Genomic DNA, 19,767 nt, shown 5'->3' with positions numbered 1-19,767 from the left:
GCCGAGCAGCGCCAGCCAGGTTGGGTGCAGTGCCCATACTGACACAACCCGGGTATCACGGACCCAGCTTGTTTGGCAACAACTCTAAGGTCTCTACACCACGTCGGTGCAGAATCACACAGCCCGGTGGACCGGTTTTCCTGAGCGCCGCTGAAGGATCTGTACTTTTCCCAGGCCAGTTTACTCACCTTACACCTGCCTCCATGAAGCTACGCAGACTGCAGCGACAGCTGTCCATCTGAACAGCAAGAATTCAGGCTGCTGGGAAGGAGTGTTTAAAGTAGAAACATGCACACCAACTTTTACTATGCATATTAATAAATATTCTTTATTTAAATTTTGCACATTGCGCTTTAACATATTACATCCAAAACATTTTGCAAATGGATGTCTACTTTGTAAAATCTTATATTCAGCTCATTGTCATTCTGTACAGAATTATAGGTACAACATTACTTTGCCACTAGTTTGCTTTTTGTAAGTCTCACAGTAAGAGAAACATTTAATGAAAAGAGATGGCTTAAATTATAAGAGAGGCTTGCACAGCTACTCAACTAAAGATACAAGCCTGAAGAAAGAACAAAATTAATGAAATCACCTCCACCAGCCTCCCCAAAAAACCAAGAAAAAAAAGAATCACATTAATTTAAGATAAAATTTTGCCATAAGTCACTAAATTAAGTTTTTGAAAGAGAAGGCGCAGTAGTCATCTTGAGAATTTCAGTGAAAGACAGAGCTATTTTATTGTATTTAGTTCGCTCCAGCCGTTGTCAACCAACCATTACAAATGGGCCTCTTGTGATCATTTAAGCGGCAGTATTTATTAAATTTCTCCTTCAGATGCTGTCGGTATTGTTCTCTATTGCTGTAAAAGGACTTGTTGTTCGCCATAAAGGACTGTATTTCATCTTGCGAGATAAAGATTTCCTCATCAGAAGTGCATTCGGACTCATCCTACAAACGACAACAGGCATTTAAGAACTCAAGCACTGCCCTTCCCGCGCAGTACACCCCTCTTGCAATTGTACACGTTGCCTACAGTCGCTCTGAAGAAAGATGCAGCCTTCATGTCACGACACCGCAAGTCTTAGCTGGCTCATCCAGTCACCCGATTCACACACAATGCTCTGCTATTTTTTGGGTAAGAGGCAGCCTATACAGTCACAAAACCTACCAGAATGAGCTTCAGAGTCTTATAGCACGTTTCCACTGAAGTGGATGGCTTTTATCGGAGTTTAAAAAAAAAAAGGAAAAAAAAAAGAAAAAAAAGGATGTAAAGCAAGGGGAAGGAGAAGGGAAGGAAAGGGAGAGAGAAGAAAGTTGTCCAGGGAGCCTATAGTGGGAAGTAATATTTGAGGCATGAAGGCAGCAATAATGCACGCTTCATTTTATGGAATAATACGATCCTTGATAATGAATACTTATAATACAAGTCCTGTCACTTGCATTCCAGTGACAGGCAATTTCTCCTCCTCTGCAAAGCATCCGAGTTACATACTTTACAGAGGACATGCAAAAGCAAACAGACTAAGCGCTGGGAGAGCAAGCTATGGATCTTAGGCTCAGTTACGTTCTCTCTTGCAACAGTTCTTCAGTGGGATTTGAGTTCTAAACCCCATCCTCAGTCCTGCGGATTTAAAGCAGTATGCTACAACCGAAAATTCAAAGTAAGCGGTTACTTACAAGGAGTTCCACTAAGCTCTTGGCACCTTTTCCAGTATCAGGAACAAGTGACATTTCCGTAGGTTCTGCAAACTGTGACACATTTTTCATATGCTCAAACCAAGGCAACTGCTGCCCACTTTTTTCTGAGCTACAGCAGCTTTCAGCGTGTGTGTCTTTGGTCTTGTCGCGATGAAACTCTGTGTGCATGATATTTCCTGAGGTCTCTCTGTTACCTGGATCTGCCATACAGCTTCCAAGCTTCTGAATCTAAAATTGCAAATAGCCTGTAATGAACTACTAGGCAGTGTTAAACCTGAAGCATTCAAGTTTCAGACGGAAGCAGAGGGAAAGAGGGAAAAGAAAAAGTTCAAAGAGAGAGCAAAGATATATATTTTTTAAATGCGTGTGCCTGGGGAAGAGGGGGAATGGCATGTTAATTCACTGAGAGCGCACAAAAGTGTGTATGCTTAGGAACATAGGAGAGAAGAGACTCCTTCCTAGAACAGGCTGTGGCGGAAGGAGGCTCAATTTCAAACCTTGGATGGAGAGGTAACAGAAGATCCTCGTTACCCCGTTTACAGCATTAGTCACAACTGACATTTGAAATACTTTTGTAACTCCTTTAAAGCGTATGCATTTACATAAGCATTCTGGAATAGCTATGTTCCTTACATGTTCATTCTCACACTTCAAAGTTTTACTTTTCTTTTTCTTCTTTTTGTTTTTGCCTTTTGTGTTATTCTCTTCCGAATTAGCCCAACATTCCACACAGCTATCTCCATCCTCCTCTTTGTCGTCACAGCGATGGACACATGAATCATCTCCTGCAAAGGACAGGGAATTTTCTTCTCAGATACTTAAGTTTTGTGGATACCAAACCAGTATTACGTTCTTACCAAACCTACCGTTTTCGTCATGGTTGCAAATGCCTTCAGTGCAGGCCACATCTGACCCCTCTCGAGATCCTGTTTCGCTGCCCTCCATGCTAGATGAGTACCCGCAATCACTGCCATTACAATGCGGAGATAAACCTGAGACGAAGTGAAGAGTTACAGTAATCTATAGTAGCTGTTGCATATTTTTAGTTACGCCTCTAACAAGAAAGAATTCTTAAAAAAAAAAGTTATTTTTAAAAATAGCTGAGCACTGTTTACCCCACAAATGGTACATGTTTTTAAAAATTAAGAATAATGACATTTAACATACCTTTCTTGATTTTAGGTGAACCTAATAGGGTACCACTACTAGGACAGGTGCAAGAAGTGCTTTCATTAGTAACAATTACTTCTACACAATTGTTAGCTTCTTCGGTGCTACCACAGGCTTTGCAACTACTTTCTGTGAAGTTCGAATTTTCCTTAAAACAAAAACAAAAAATACTTGCAAGTACTGAAAGTAGCTCAGCCAGCATCTTTATAAAGGATACTCTCTCCACAAGAAAAAACAGCTGACACTGACAGAAAACAGCCACAGCATTGCTTATAATTCTTCAGAAGTACAAGACAACTGAAAAAAAAAAAAAAACACCTCTACTTTCCCCACAATAATATGACCTACAGTAGCCCATGAGTTCAGTCAAGAGATCCAGAATAACAATTGCACTTACTCAGTCAATTAAAGCTTCCCCCTCTCCAAAAACTCAATGGTAATTGTCTGCAACTAGCATTTGAATTCCCACATTCTAAGTGATTTTTAAGAAATGATAGTTGAAAAATATTCTAGCATAACCTGACCCCCTAGATTTAGGATTTAAAAAAAATAATAATAAAAAACCCCCAAACCCCCAAAAACTAAGGAGTTCCAGGCAACTACTTTACAAAAAGACTGTACTAAGCTGAAAAAGTATTAGATTCCGCCAGCGATCAAAAACTAGTTCCCAAAACTGAAATACAGTAAAAACCTCTCCAGAATTCTAACATGCAACAGTGAGTTGATGAATGAAACACTGAATTAGAGATCTATTTATTTAACACCAGCAAAAAGCCATAGCTATCAATATTTACCTTTGCTTGATTTATTTCCTTCTCTTCTGTTGCCTGCAAAGGAGTAGGGATCTCACACACACACTTATTTTTCCGTCTGTTCTTTCGTTTTTGGCGCTTCTTCTCTTGTTTAAGCTCTCGCACTCTTTCTTCTTCTGAAAATTCTTCACAGAGCTGTTCCAATCGACTAATACCCTGCACTTTTTCCACAGCCATCTGTTTATAAGAGGTTAGATCTATTTATAGATGTTAACACAATTCAAGCTTTTACATTTATGAAAAAGGAGAAGGAAAATAGCTGGCAAGTACTTTTTATAATGAAGTCACAGCACCACAACTATTGACCATAGAAGAAAAATGCCTATCCAGATTTAGTCACTAAATTTAGATTGCTGGAGAAGATACATGTACGGGGGGAGCACTGCATTTGACTTATGGCCCAGATTCGCAGTTTTCAGTGAAAAGTTGGACTTGAATGCATTTTTTGATCTGTTTACATGGTAGACACTCTGATTATTTAACACAGCAGCACAAAAAAACACATTGGAACTACTGCTACGGAATTCCTGCAGCTCTTTGTCTAGGGTAACCAGTGAAAAGTCTAATGGATTTTCTAGGCAGTCCAATTTTGAAGTGTAGACGTATCTCAAAATATAGGAAGTATCTAAATATGTTCCTTAATATTAAATTTAGAACAAATATCATAATGGCACATCCACATACGAAATTAGAAGAATATAGTTAAACTAGTAAACTATTCTAGATCAATGCTCCTACAGAGGTAAAAATAAATTCATGTGGTTTTTTTGTTTTGTTTTGTCCCCCCACTCTGGGAATTCCTTAAGCCAAAATGAGGCATCATTATTCCCACTCACCTTAGAAAAGGACTCCATATAAAGATATAACAGTTCCGTATTTCAACTTCATAGCCAACCTTGCATACCAGTATAATTACCCGAGTTTTACAATGTCAATGAATTTTCAACACCATACTTTACTAGATTAAAAAAAACCCCACCAAGACGAAACCTGACAAAAACGCCCCAGTGTACCCAGTCCGATGCCACTTCCATAGCGTTCTAAGTCTTTAAAAAAATTACTTGTAGAAAACTCCAAGAACTAACGAGATTAGGGTTCCGCTATGATCTTTCCCAAACTGATTTTGTTCCTCCTTCTCTAATGTTTTAGACGCTTTGAGAGAGAACAGTCATTATGAATGGAAGATAAACATAACAAAAAAAATCGATGTCATACCGAAGGGGAATTACACTATTGACATACGTTAAAGGAACTGCATGGAGTTCTGTCTGAAGTTCAAGATCCCAGAGGATTACAGGGCGCACTTGGAACACACTGAATGCAAGAGTTAACAGTTGTGTTTGTAATTCAAAAGCACATCCTCCATTTTTGCTACTGAGCCAAATAAAACCTGTTGTAGCCAGAGCCACTTTAAATGCTATCAGGTAGCAATACCTTCACCGTGAATTAAAAACACAGAAGATCCAGCGTACTGTAATGTGCAGCTTGGAAAAGAAAAGCAAGCCTCAAGCTTTTATGTTCCAGTAGACTTCACATCGGAATGCAACTCCGTTGTGCTACGCATTGATATTACACAACTGCTGCCTGCAGTGAACAAGGGATTGAATGCAACACCCTTGAAGCTCCTTCCGGCCCAACGTTAGTAGAAAGCAGAAAAATAATTTTAGTGAAAATGCACACAGTCACTATAGCAATTCAAATACAAGTTAGATAAAATTTGATTTTTACCTCAAAGCTTTTGCGTAAAGCATCAACACCTAGGTAAAAAAGCATCTGCCACGTTTGTTCCTCAGCCCGCAACTTTTGCCAGATTCGGTGTAATCTTTCATAAAGATGAATACCCAGGCAGGTCAAAACTTCTTCTTGGGCTATGTCTATTGTCTTAGCATGCCTTTCTCTTCGTCTAAAGGAAGAGTTGAACCAAAGTATAGTACGGTTAAAGCAGCTGGAAGTCTCCCAAGAGATCAAAGCAGCTCAATGATGTATTTTCTTTACGTACAACTGAAGGTATGTTTGCACGAACAGCTTTTTAAATCGAGTTCTGCTGTGCTGCATGCGGATGCAAAATAGAAAGGACCAGGTCAAAACCACCACTGCATTCCTGACATGCTAATCTGTGCACGGCACTGTTAAGCTGCACTACGCCTTCCAGCCTGTGACTTCTGAAGGTGTTGCCCCATCGGTCTCTGCTTGCTCCTACTAGGAGGGATCAGCCGAGTTTTAATGCCAAAGAGATGCAGTCATTCTTTTGTTTCCTCGAGTTTGTATTTAGTTTATATAGCAAATATTTCAGCTCCTTAGACATTTATGCGTCAGTTAACTGAAGCTGAATAAACACACACAGAAGTTTATACATTACTTACCGTACAAAGTAAAAATATTGCAGTATTAATCTGTATCTACCATCTACTAAGGAAAAATCATTATAAAAGGATTTACCCTCCTAAGCAAACAGTTACGATTGAGTTCTAAAGATACTGGGCTCAGAATTGTTTTTTTCATTGGAAGATTTTAAGGTGCTAAAACAGGTTCAGAAATTACTAAAATGTACAAATGGCAACAAAACTAAATTGAACACTTGGCATTTGGTAAAACTGTCAACCAAGGTTCTCCTTCTATTTCGCATATTTTGAACACCTCAATGGAAAAGCAGGCAGCCCTAGTGAGTGAACACATGAACTGGAAGACATTTGGCAATTTCTTTCAGTCTTGCCTTCAGACTTAAATGCACTTTAAAGTCAAAAGCACATATAAAATCTTTGCTACTTTGAAGCGCTATCTTGAAAGTCTACTTCAATATTTACATTCAGAAATTTATTATGCAGCAAGGAGGCAAAAATCACTTTTGCAAAATACATTCAATAATAAAATAAAAGAAGCAAAGCGCTAGATAGCCCACTCTAGCAAATTACATACTCATACCCTCCTGCGAACTCTGGTTCAGCTCGACCCAATAGGTGTGCGATGAAATCTGTTTCACAGCATACATGTATATGACGTTCATGGGGACAGCAACGCAAACCCTCGTAAAGTGCAGCGCAGTAGCCCTTTTCTTTGCTGCAGTCTAGCTCACCAATAAGAATATTGTATGCCCGAAGTACTTTATTTTTGCAGTCAGTGCAAAACCTGTGTTAAAACAGAACATAACAGAACTGAATTCTTATTCAAGCAGAAATTTAGACCCGCTTAGTCTAAGTTATAATATACTGAGCTACTTAATAGTGCATGCTATATTTAAACTAGGTCACATAAGGTTTATGTTACTTCAAAAGGTAAAATAGTAAGACTTTGGCTGTAAGCCACGTAAGTTTACTATAGGTATTACACTACCTATCATATATTACAAGTCTGGATATCAACTTTCATGCTCCAAGGCATAATCAGGCTAATTGTTACTATGAAGAAATTCCTATATGGATATGCAATTCCATATTCATTCAAAGATCAGAAATCTAATAGTGAACAAACTGAATCATTAGTACAAGCCAGGACAAAATTCCTCTCAAGTAATACTCTCCAAGTTACTTTATAGCAATTATTTAACGTATACTCAAGTGAGTGATAAGCAATAAGGAAAAAAAGTTTCCTCTGTTGCCTGCTGTATAAGAGCCGTGTTTCCCCTACAAGCACCTTTAAACATATTTTGAATTATTAGATTACTGCACAGATAGCCAAACAAGGTTTATTTATAACACAATGTATTCACTTTAAACATGTGATAGCTCAGATAACTAATATGAGAAGAGTATAGTTATGAAGTCTGTTACAATTAAAATACAACCAAATTAAGCTCATTCTATTTTATAAGAGGAAGTAATCTTCAAGAAGCTACAAAACCTCTTGCTGTATTATTCTAAAAATGCAAGTCAGACAAGCTGCTCACATTTCAGCTTTCAGCTTGAAAAGCTGGCTCTTCATGCCATCTCTGGATGGTGTTTTTCCCTTTCCTAGTTTGTCCAGTCACTTGACAACACTAAGTCAAACATATTTTGATGTTTGATAGAACTATGATAATTGGCTAGTTTCTGTGGTGAAAGGAAAGAAAACAGTAATATTATTGCAGGTTAGCATCAGGAACGCTGCCAACACCATGTTTAATGTCACAGGAGATTAAAGTTATTTTGTTTCCAAAGTGTTATTTCCACACCACCACCACCACCCCCGCACCCATCTGTGCCCCCCCAGTTTCTATCAGAACCTTGAGACTACTGGAAATTAAAACTTTTTAATCAGCAAAGTATCTACTGTACACATGCAACAATAATTTAGTGGCCTATTTTTTCCTTGCAAGAGAGACCTAATAGCACTAGCGCTACTAAGTCCTAAACAACTGTTTTAAAACAGTGGTTTACAAGCAGCACCAAGCCTGAAATCTGCTTCTATTAGTTTAGTTCACGTTATTTTGAAATTGCACATACTCCCCAAAAGCCTAAAAGAAGCCATAGGCCCAGAGTAGGCTACTTATGAAAGAGTAAAAGAATATACACAGGTTTAATACATCAAATTGTAAATCATAATTTAATCCTAACCAAAAAAATTAAGACAAGTAGCTATGACTTCATCTGAGGTCTTCGCATTTCCCCTACCATACCCCAGAACAATAGGTAAACACAAAGAATATTTCACCATCTTAGTCTCATCAACTGTTACAATGCAATCTGGCAAGGTTCTCCATCACCGTGAAGCTTAAGATCTTAAGTTATAGAAGGGTATCAGAAGAATCCTCTACACTTTTAAACATTATGTGAACTCTACATACGTTTTGATTCACAAAAAAAATGCAGCATGTATTCCTCAAAATGAAGGTGTGCCTTTGTTCTTTTAACATACCTGTGTTTTCGTAGATAGGTTTCTAATGTTTCTAAAAGACAACTAGAGTCAATTAAAACTACTTCATCCCTGCATTCCTGGGACATGAGCTCCCACACATCCATCCAACAACCCCTGCAAAAAAAATCGTAAGAAAGAATAGACTGTACATTATTCTGTCAGGGGTTTAGAAAAGCAGCAAAATAAAGCATTGTTAGTTTACCTGACTGCTCCCTGGAAAGGTCCATAGTGGAAAGTGATGCTACACTTGCTCTCCTCCTTCCTGCTGTCTTCACTATTTTTCTTATCTGCACTTAATTTCTCTGTACTGAGTGTGCTACTGCTCCCTTCACTGTCACATAGTTATAAAAAACATTTTTTTAAACCTATACCATATATATTATGAACTAGTTATTTTTCCTAAACAATTTCTATAAAATGTTACCGTGTTCCTTAATTTACTTTGAATCCTTTATAGGCTAAGCCTTAACTTCCAGTAAAGTTAGGGTCAGACATGAGATACAAATTTTGCTGTCCGTGTTTATAAACACAGATTCATAGTGACTTTTTAAAGTTACAGCTGAAAGCCAGTAGTAATTTTTCAGAATATTACCTTAAGTATAAACATATACAAGTTCTAATAAATCTGGCAGATTAAATTTCATATCACAACTTACTAAAAAAAAACCCCAAAACAAAAACCCAAAGAAAAAAGCAAAACAAAACCCCCAAACTCCCACACATCTACCACCATAAGAAACCATAAAACACCCTACATTAATTTACCAAAATTTGTTAAAAAAAAAACCCAACAAAACAACTTCACAACACACATTTGGATATGCTAAAAGTACACTTATAGAGCAAAGAACAAACTTTAAATAGCAAGTCATGTTTGCTTACGGGCTTGTCTACACTTAACATTTTATCAGAATGGTCATTTCTGTTTAAGCTCATGTATGGATACAACAGAGCAGGAAAACAGGGGAAGAAGCACTCCTATTTAATAATTAGCTCCTCAAGTATTTATGTATGCTATTATCTAGTCTGCCAGATCATATGGCTTGCATTTATGAGAGGTTAAAATGTTCCTTGGCCCCAAATGGCACCGAGCAGCCATAAACCAGGCACACTGAAACTGAGGACGTCAAGTAACTCTCAAGTGGTATTAGCTAGTTATGTAGCTTGTATAATTAAACACACAATTACAATTCAAAGCCTTTTTTGTGTGTATAAAATGCCTAACAGATGCAACCCATCTGAAGAAGTTTCTTGTAATGAAGTCATGCAGAAGCTCTAAGTTGATATATGAAATTTGTTCTATAAGACAATTCTATTTGATGCCTCCGTGTCTAGGCTGTTAGCCTATTTGCTTCCACTCAAGGCAGCAGACTTATTTGGAGAAATATCAGTACTGATACATCCTGATCACTTCTGTAGCATAACAAATGGGTATCGACTGAGCAAGCAGAGTGCAAGCCGTGTTTCTTTAGCAAACTACACCGATTGTCCACAAGCCATGTTATCAGATAAAGCCAAAAGCTTCACTTACAGTATATTAAAATACTGCTCTTCCACATATTCCCTATTAACCTGCCAGCATTCAAAATACTAAGGGGATTTATTCCAGCATGAATTGAGGAAATAAAGGCAGCACTTTCCTCTCTATTCATTCAGTTTCAGAATTGTTCTGCCTTGCCAAAATGGTAAGTGCAGGTTCCGTGATATACATTCTTACACAGAAAAGATTAATCTTGCTAAAAACAAAGCAAAAAAATTAATGCTTCCATAATGCTTCAAATTTGCTTTATTTAAAAAAAAATACACCCCTGTACCCCTATGACCTTTTGCCTGTGTAACATAAGCTTTAAACTAATTATATGAAAGGCCTGTAACCAAAATATAATAGGAGATAATGATTAGCTACCACTATCCTCAAGCAGCACAAGTAAAAATCAAGTGTCAAATTCCACATGCCTAGCATCTCAGGGGATTTATCTAAACCCAAAGAGACTCAAGTCTGCATAGAAAAATACATGTCCTGTAACTGGAAACCATGATCAAGCTTTCACAGGTTGTATGCTTAACCAGAAGCAGAACACAACTGACTAAAAAAGGTCCTGGACACTCCAACTAAGCATAGTAGTCTAATTTATTGGTCATCATATTAAAAAACACAAAACAACACACCCCACAAACAAGAAAAACCCCCAAAATACACAACAGATTTACAGGGAGTGTTTTTCCGGTTAGCCAGCTGGAATAAACCATTTCAGCTTCAAGACACAGAGGCATATATGCATCTTTTTCACTGGTGTACTCAAAACCTGCTGTCACATTTTGAGACAATACATTTTACAGAGTTTTAGTTTTAACTCTGCAGCCCCAACAGATTTACAGGGAGTGTTTTTCCGGTTAGCCAGCTGGAATAAACCATTTCAGCTTCAAGACACAGAGGCATATATGCATCTTTTTCACTGGTGTACTCAAAACCTGCTGTCACATTTTGAGACAATACAGAGTTAGTTTTAACTCTGCAGCCCACAATAAAGCCGGTGTACTCAAAACCTGCTGTCACATTTTGAGACAATACATTTTACAGAGTTTTAGTTTTAACTCTGCAGCCCAACCACAATAAAGCCCTTTATTAACAGTTGTGCAAGGCATTTTTAATAGTTCCAAGCAAAATGATGTATATTTGTTTAGCACGTACCCTTTCACCTCAATGTGAGAAAAACTGCTGATCAATCATTTTGGTGTAGAGCACAAAAAACAGTTTGTCTTTTTAGAGCATTGTTTATATCACAGTGCAGAAGCCATCCATGCCCTGAGCAGACTATAGTCCAAGTTACGTCAGATGAGATATGAAAAGCACATCAGAGAGCAATGGTTTGTAATGGCCAAGTTGCATTTTGGCAACTGGTCTTGAAATTAAACATGGATATTTTTTATACAAAAAACCCTAAACAAAACACCCCACCACCAAGTAAAAGACCCAAAGGCCAAGAGGCAAAAATGGAACAGCTAGAACTACCAAGCAAGTTTTGGGAAACATCTGGTTGCATGTAGTAGCCTTAAACTTTATGTGAAAGCATCACCAGTTGCCTTAGGGAGCTCTGGCAAAGGGCAGAGGGACAACTCTCACTCTGAGGAAGGAGTACAGATCTTGCGTTGGGAGGGCAGAAGACCTTATGGCACTAGTTTTGTCCAATCAATAAAGTGTGAGCAAGGGCAGTGGGGAAAGGATTAAACATCCTGCTGATAAGACTGTCACTCTTACTTCACAAAAAAGAGCTAACTACCTTCATATGAAAACCTATTGAGAAAGGCTCATGCCTACAACACACACCGCCCAAAACTCCTGAATACCTCTGTTCCTCTCCCCAACAACTATTTGAGTCTGCTATAATCCAAACAGCTTGGAGATTACTACTCTGGCAAACAGATAACAGCATAAGAGTTGATCTCAATGCTTAAAAATAAATTAGTATCAATAGTTTGGTTCCTTAAAATATTTTAGATTGAATTGCGCATGTTAAACACAAACTTACCCCAAAGGTTTTGGTTTGTGTGTGTCCAGGGAGTGCAACTGACATCTCTTGTTCTTCTTACTTTTGGGAATTGCATCAATCATATCATTCAGTTTGGACCTATGGAAAAAATGTAACTTAGTATTCTGAAAACATGGTTATCCAGAGAAATTTTAAAGGGATTGATTCAGCTCAGGTATCAGAAACAAGTATGCTAATGAACATTAAATCGAAAACTTTCCTCCTGTCCCCCATTTTTACTTCTTATGACATACAATCCTGCAGTACACAAGGAAAATATAGTATAATTTTCCAGACAAATCCTAGCCAGCAAAATAAAGATAACTCACACCTAAAAAGCTATTGCATAACTTTGTAAATAACAGACCTCAAGCAACAACACCTATTCCAGAAGCGTAGGGAACCACTAAGACCACTTTATCAAGTTACACTACCTCACCCTCCAAATCTCAATATCCCCAGCTCTGCACTAACCTTTCCTACTTCTCACTGGCCTGCTAACTGGAGCAAGAAGTAGAATGAGCTGAAGCCAACTGGAAGGCAAAGGCACACTGTGGTGAGCAGTCACCGTTTGGTCCGCTGACAGCTGAGAAACAAATGGCACTGAGACCGAGGCATTTATTGTGCTAGCCAAACCCAGAAGGTTTAACTTTCTCAGTGTTACCTTTCTACCCAAGAGTAGAAAGCTTGGGGAGAGGGGGTTATTAATTAAATTTTTTATTTTACTTTTACATGCAAAGTAGTGGGTCGGAGAAACACTCTTCTTCCGGAGATCATGAAAAACCCACAGTGCCTATTTCAGATTAATGACTAAACATTTTAATATTGGTATCTTTCAGTTGCAATCATGGCATTGCAACTGATGCTATGAAAGATTAGGTCTTTTGGGTTTGACTGGAGTCAAACCTAGGTCTGTTTGACTGTATTGACTAGGCAGTAACAAGTTTAACATGGCTGTAAAAGACAAGTATGTACTATAAGATTCAAACTTGCGACAATTCAGTATCACCAACAAGAAAGCTGCAAAGTCAAATGCACAGAAAGTAGCTTCCCTTTTCCCTGGATTATTATTATCTGAGCAGTTCTAAGACAGCTGTGCGTCTAACTTACCCATGCACATAAAACAGTGTATAAAGCTTCTTCGCATCAGTCATACAGCTTCGAGTTACAGAAAGAACCCCCTTTGGCCCTACTGTTAGGGGCTCAAGTGCTGGATTTCCAGACTCAACAAGCTGAGAAAACAGACGTTCCACACTACGACGACAGCCAACACAAGGGACCAGCTGAGAAAGCGCACTCAAGACTTCACGTGATGTCACCATCATGGCAATATTTAGATCCTGCTGTTTAAGCATGCTATGTCTCTAAAAAAGAACAAGAAATGAAACAATTAAAAAAAGAAATAAACACACATCTTCAACTGTTCAAAGTTTCTTCGCCTTCAACAGCATTTCCTCATCAAAATACACTTGAAGTGGAAACCGTATGCAGTGCTCAGAGTTTCAGGTCACTGTCTTACCATAGATCACTTAAAATACTTACTGTATGAACAAAACCACACTTGCTAATATCATAGGAGCAATTCTGCTTCAAGTCTTACAGTCTACCCTCTGGAAGGAAGCTAATATTTTTCTCCTCTTTTTCTCTCCTCCTACCACTCAAATCAGCAAATGCTGCTTCCGAACAAATGGCACATCTCCCTGTCCTTATCGGGAAGCCCGTTTTCTTCCACCTCAGCACAGATGTTTTTGTAAAGGGTCTCACATACAACTCTGCAAGTTTTCATCTTCTACTCACACTCATTTTATCTTTGGCACATAGAAAGGAAACTCCTGGATGCTCATTGGCATATATGGAAATCTCATTTATGACAAACTTGTTCTGTTCGGACCAAGACATTTTAGCAATATTTTTCCTGGAAGGCTAAATGCCATTTCACATTACAATTCTAATACCTGAAATTAAAAAAAGCACACATTACTATTCAGGGTGAAACATTTTACTTCAGTAGCGAACATTCAATGTGTGCTAATAATAGAACATTAAAGGGAACACCTTCTAATATTTCTTACGTCAATAAACAATTTTAGGAGCTTCTCCTGGTTCCTCTGTCAAACACATCCAGGCACACATACACACAAAAAGCACATACCCTTCTATTTCTTCTTCTAACCGCTAAATTACTGGCTTGGACTTCATCAACACTGAACTGCCACTAGCACAGCTATAGAGAAGACAGAGTCCCTTCCTCACACACCGATCAACACATCTACACTTAGATTATCAGCACTACTGGCACTTTCCAACATAATCTGTAAAAGTAGAGTCCTGTCAGTGTATTAACTTCATTTTTCCCTGGTTATACAAAGTACACCTTTGTAAGCATACTTGTATCTATACAAGGAATATTTTGCCACAGTAGTATTTTCTGTATTGCTGTCGTGCCACACCACTTAAACATTCCTACTGTAGAAATGACTTGTCACAACTTCTGGGGAGAGAAAGAAAAGACCATACAACACAGCGAAACTAATCAATCACTTGGAACATGTAAATACATCCACTGAAAAAAGAAAATATTTTCAGCTGATTTTATGTAATACATGTTATGAAGAGTCAAAGTATTATCAGATAACATTTAAGGTTTGTGCTCTTAAAGGCAGGCACATTAAATAATCTGACAAGTGATATCACTCTGCAATAATCCTCTTTCCTGTAATTAATAGTACTAGTCACAGCAACAGCAGGAATGAGCAATTTTCACGACACAGCTATGCTTTATATGCAGCATATGTCTGAACTGCTGCTGTCAAACCACACGTGAAGAAGTGCAAGCTGCGTATCAGCAAGCTGGCCTGTTCCTTTGGACATCAAGTGGCACAATTTTTTAGTTGCTACAGGTGTTACAGTGCTACAGTTACTTGCCAGAGTGTTAGCAGATAAGTTTCTATTATTAAACCGTCAGGGGTACCACAAAACAGTCACTCACTATTCAACTATATGTAATCTATAAACTGGCACATTAATTCTATCTTGGTATGGTACTAATCACAAGAACTCGATCTTAAGCAATGCACACTTCCACTTGAAAAAAGCAGTTCAAAAGTATTTAGGAAAAAAAAAAAATCAAAATGTATTTAGAAACTGTAGCTTCCATTACATATAAACTGGCAGTGACCAGAAGATGCATTGTTTTTACGTGTTTTTGATTCTAATAGATATGCAGCAATTGCCTCCTGACAAGAGAACGGTGTATAAATGCTGCGAAATACAGAAAACACGCACCCAGTGTACTTTGGTACCAATACGTAATTGCATACAGGTGCTGATGTGTCTTTTAAGTCATTCCAGGAGTGACAACCTCCTAGAGAAGCGAAAGCACGAATCTAAGGAAAGCAAGATCTGATGTGTGGCCGCCTTAAAAAACAGAAGGATGTATTTACCTGAATGAACTGTTTTAATTGTGCACCGTTATTCTGATGTCCATCGAGGTTTAGCACATTATCAGGAAATTCCATCACCATCTATACAAGAGAGGGGGAGGGGAAAAAGAGCTTTCAGAAAAAAGTCAAACAGAGAGCATTAGTTTATTTTACTTTCTTGGGGGAAATAAGACAAATTATGTTAAATGCTCATTCTTTTCACGTACTATTGGAAGCTTGGGAAAGGATAAAAGTAACAGTTTAAGATAGTGAATGTTTCAGCAAAGTAACTAAATGTTTCACTAATATAATGTTCTAGAGGGAGTTTATAAATGGCAACTCTTAAATAGCTGTTTTAGAGAAAGCAAAAGTTGCTAAATGGAACATCAGTATTTATATTACACTTTTCTACATCACTTGAGACCCTGTTTCAGTTTAAAAAAAAAAAATTGTACTTCATCACACTGAGATCCAAATTGATCCAACAGCCTAACTCAATTTATAAAGCTATGAAGAAACAGTCACAACAGTTTAATGACTGAGTGGACTCCTTCAAAGACTAATTTAAAACCGTATTAACCCAACAAGGTACTCCAAGGTATACTTTGTTTTATATGATTGCAGCTGCAACTCTCTGGAGGCTCAAAGTAAAATGTTAAGCCTACAGAACAATGGGATTCCTTGTAAGTAATTAGTAATATTTCTTTTCAAATTACTGAGCCACAAAGAGGGCAATTTCTTGGGGGGGGAGGAGGCAGAAATCAGTAAAATAATTTTCAATCAAAAATCCAACTTTACAACCATGGAGAAAAATGAAACCAATGAGAAAAATGTGTAAAGACTGGCTTAGTTGATCATCTTTGTCCAAACTGACAAATACAGAATTTATCAATATGAATACGGAAAGTTCACTTTAAAATCTGAAAGACAAAATAACAACTTTGGTTAATAACTCTAATACCAATCAACACCAAATGAAATTGTCCGACTCATCCTTTTTCCTCCCTCCACCTTCCCTCAGTTGTCTAGTAAAGACAGAATTCCCTGCTGTCTTTGTAATTGCAGACACTACCTCCAGAGAACTCATACATTTACTTTTGCAGGCACTCAACATTGCCCCAAAATAAACATCTATTCTCTAAGGCCAGAAAGCAAGGCAATATTTTGATCTCACATGTGCTAGAATTGGAACATTAGCACAGCTGCCTTATCTTTGTGCAGAACAGGGCCACAGTCAGTGCTAATTCTGACCTCTCATGCATTTCTCTTCCAGTTTCCCTTGCCCCTGACCCATACACACTAAGCAGCAGCTCAAGTGTTTGCTGCAGAACTACAGGTTTCCTACATTGCTAATTTGATGTCTCTGTGTGGAATGAGCCACATGCAAAAGTAAAAGCTCTATCTGCTAATAACAGAGAGAAAAGATAAATCTGTATATTTTTTTCCCCTCACCTTCATCTCCCACTATCAGACAACACCCTTAGGTGTTTTGTACAACAGAGTGAAATTATCAAAGACTACATTAATTCATGTGTCTAATGAGATTTTATGAAGTGGTTAAACATCAACCACCATCACACCCTGAACTGGAAGAAAAAATTCCCATAATACCACATCAAATGGAATGCCTTCTAGAAATCATAAAAGCTGCTTAAGAAATGAAAAGGGTTAAATATTTAAACTTCCTTTAATTTCTAGCTGAGCCATAAGAAATAGAAAAGTGCGATAGTGAACAATTCATTTAGAGGAGCAGTATCACATTGCACCTAAACAGCTTTCTATGCTACTACAAAGCAATGTTACAAGCTTAAAAGCATTATAGGCCATTCATTCACTAATTTGCAACCACTGATTCACTATTTCTAGATTTAAGGCATAGATTAAGTCTTCCAGCTAACAGAAATGAAGTAGTCCCATTATTTTTAAAATTTTAGTTTTAAAAGAGGTCACCAGAAGCCAGTTACTACCAATAAACGCCACTGGTTTTTAAAGATAATGCTGCAGATGTAAAATTACGTTTCAAAGACAACTGTATGTCTTGCAATAGCTCTCATTAAGAATTGAAAACGTAAGTTATAGAAGACTGAGACAAGGAAGCGAAAAGTTCATTCACTTGCTTCTGCAGATTTGTTTAATAAAAGCCTCCAGAAACCACCCAGAAATCTGAGTACTTTGTAACAACTGTAACAGAATGGAGGAAAAAAAAAAAAAGGACCCGAGATAAGATTTCTTCATGGTGAGGATGACTTGCACTTGCATAAATGCCTTTCATCCAGATGGATACAAAACTGATTTACAGCTATAGGAACCTCTTCAATCATGAGTATGACTTGCCTCTGGTGTAAAAAGTAGAAGGATAGCGACAACATAGTGCAACTGCACAAAGTTTGGGCCTGGCGTTAAATTCTGGAACTAAACCAGAAATGGAATTTTAGGTCAGTTGAAGTCATCTGCCTGATGCCTGGTATAGCTGGATTTTCACTCTCTCAGCCTATTAAACACAACAAAGGTAACAAGAGCATGGTAAGTCTTCTACTTGACACAATCTAATAAGTAATTTTTCATCAGGGAGGCCAGGGGCCAAAGAAAAAAAAAAAAAAGGAAAACAGAAAAATCTAAGATCTTAAAATTACACGGGGAATGGAGGGGCAAAATAACTCTCAGGGCGTGGCCAAGACATCAAAAAACTCCAAAACGTACACTATTCCTACACAGTGCTGGGTTTCCAGCTAAGCAACCACTCCAGGGGAGCTAGCTATCGCTTTGGACAACTTAAGGGGAAACTTTGCCTAACGTACAAGCACAGTTAGCCAGAGATGACAGACTATGTAAAGCAAAAAAACAGTGACAATATTTGGTAAATTAATAATATGCCATTGTTTAAAACAATCAAAACTAAAACACAGCAAAGACCCTTTCTTCAAATGTAGCAAAACCAGATGGGATTGAGATAGATAATCTTTAACAGTGGGATGCAGGGTTTAGACACTATCTGAAGATACTCAATTGTTTCGTTCCGGAAGACATTACATTATGAAGTTGATCAAGATAGCTGATGCAAGTCAGGCATTCTCCCGTACTAAAACATGAGATGAGGAATTTAAAGCACATGCATTTCACACCATTTAAAGTAACAGCAGTTACTGTCACACCACTGACAGCAACAGAATTCAAATACAAATAATTAAGATACCCAATTACACTATCTAAGTCAAATTTTATTTTCAACCCAACATTTTCACACCTTAAGAATTTAAGACAAACAACAACTGAGAGATCCCCCCCCCCCCCCTTTTCCCTTGTTTTCACCCATGAGGAATTTTCGGGGTCTTCCCAAAAACGTGGTGTTCACCTACGATGCAATTTCTGAGCCTTCCTCTAAACACGTGAGGAAGAAAAGAGACTAGAGAGCCTCCAAGCTGCATTTAGTTCATTTTTCCACTGAATCTTCTGGAAATGGCAAAACCCCCATGTTTTTCAATTCAGAATAACACACTGAAACAGAAGCTCTCTCAGATTTGTTACTGTAGACAGAGCAGCACATTATTACAGACTCAATAACCCTTACTTTAAGCCAAAGCTTTCAAAAACACCTTTAGCCTTTTCTTGCCTATTTAAGAGCATAATAATTACCTAGTTGTAAACCTGGGTTTTAACATTAATATGGCTCCCTTCCTTATTAACTGAAAAATGGTTTTGCTCCACATTTGGGCTTGGGCGCTGAGACACGCTTGTCACTTGAAAACAAGTTACGCGCAGGCCCCAATACAGCAATAACTTTCTTATTACATGCGGTTTGCATGTTTTTAGAGCTGGGAATCAGATAAAAAAGTTGCCACATTAAGCGCTGTTAACCCGAAGTGTTGCAAAGTCCCAAAGATTAACGCTGCAGGAGCAAAGGAGGAGCCTAGGAGGCCTGTCTAGGGAAAAGGCCTCGCCTGGGAATTGCAACACACCGCCCGCACACGTTGCAAGCGGGAGGCGCAGGGACACCGGCTGCTCCGCGGGGCGCAGGCACTCACCGTAAGGGTGTCGTCGATGTAGAGGGGAATCTGCCTCTTCTCGAAAGGGAATTCCTCCTCCCCGTCCCTGCAAACTGCAACCAGCCGCGCCATCTCTGCTGCTGTTGCTGCTTCCTCCCAGCTCCAGCCTGCGAGCAGCCAAACCCCGGGGAGGTAAATACCCGCCGCGCTTCCCCGGCACACTTTCACCAGCCCGGGAACAAGCCTGCTTTACCCCATCGCCTGATTCACCACGCCGAGCGCTGGCCCCGCCGCCCAGCCCACGCCCGGGCGCGCA

At 38.5% G+C, this 19,767-nt stretch overlaps 1 protein-coding gene across 2 annotated transcripts; it reads right to left on the bottom strand.

The window, feature by feature from the left end:
• Nucleotides 1-308: 308 nt before the first annotated feature.
• On the bottom strand, nt 309-19,632 carry GGNBP2 (gametogenetin binding protein 2). Of its 2 annotated transcripts, none has more exons than XM_009278238.2 (13): nt 19,491-19,632; nt 15,490-15,570; nt 13,157-13,410; nt 12,047-12,145; nt 8,517-8,630; nt 6,603-6,812; nt 5,415-5,589; nt 3,669-3,863; nt 2,872-3,022; nt 2,571-2,696; nt 2,338-2,489; nt 1,684-1,932; nt 309-954 (listed from the first exon to the last, which is right to left on the bottom strand). In XM_009278238.2, the coding sequence occupies exons 1-13, from the start codon at nt 19,581-19,583 to the stop codon at nt 751-753; spliced, it is 2,103 nt and encodes a 700-aa protein (XP_009276513.1). In that variant the 5' UTR covers nt 19,584-19,632; the 3' UTR covers nt 309-750. The 2 variants fall into 2 exon arrangements, with proteins under 2 accessions (XP_009276513.1, XP_009276514.1); XM_009278239.2 differs by having other exon boundaries at nt 6,609-6,812.
• Between the last annotated feature and the right edge of the window lie 135 nt (nt 19,633-19,767).

Source organism: Aptenodytes forsteri, unplaced genomic scaffold, assembly GCF_000699145.1.
Source record: "Aptenodytes forsteri isolate BGI_AS27 unplaced genomic scaffold, ASM69914v1 Scaffold66, whole genome shotgun sequence".
NCBI lineage: Eukaryota > Metazoa > Chordata > Aves > Sphenisciformes > Spheniscidae > Aptenodytes > Aptenodytes forsteri.
Note: the sequence above shows the minus strand (reverse complement) of the source record. Positions and strands in the feature narration are given on the sequence as shown.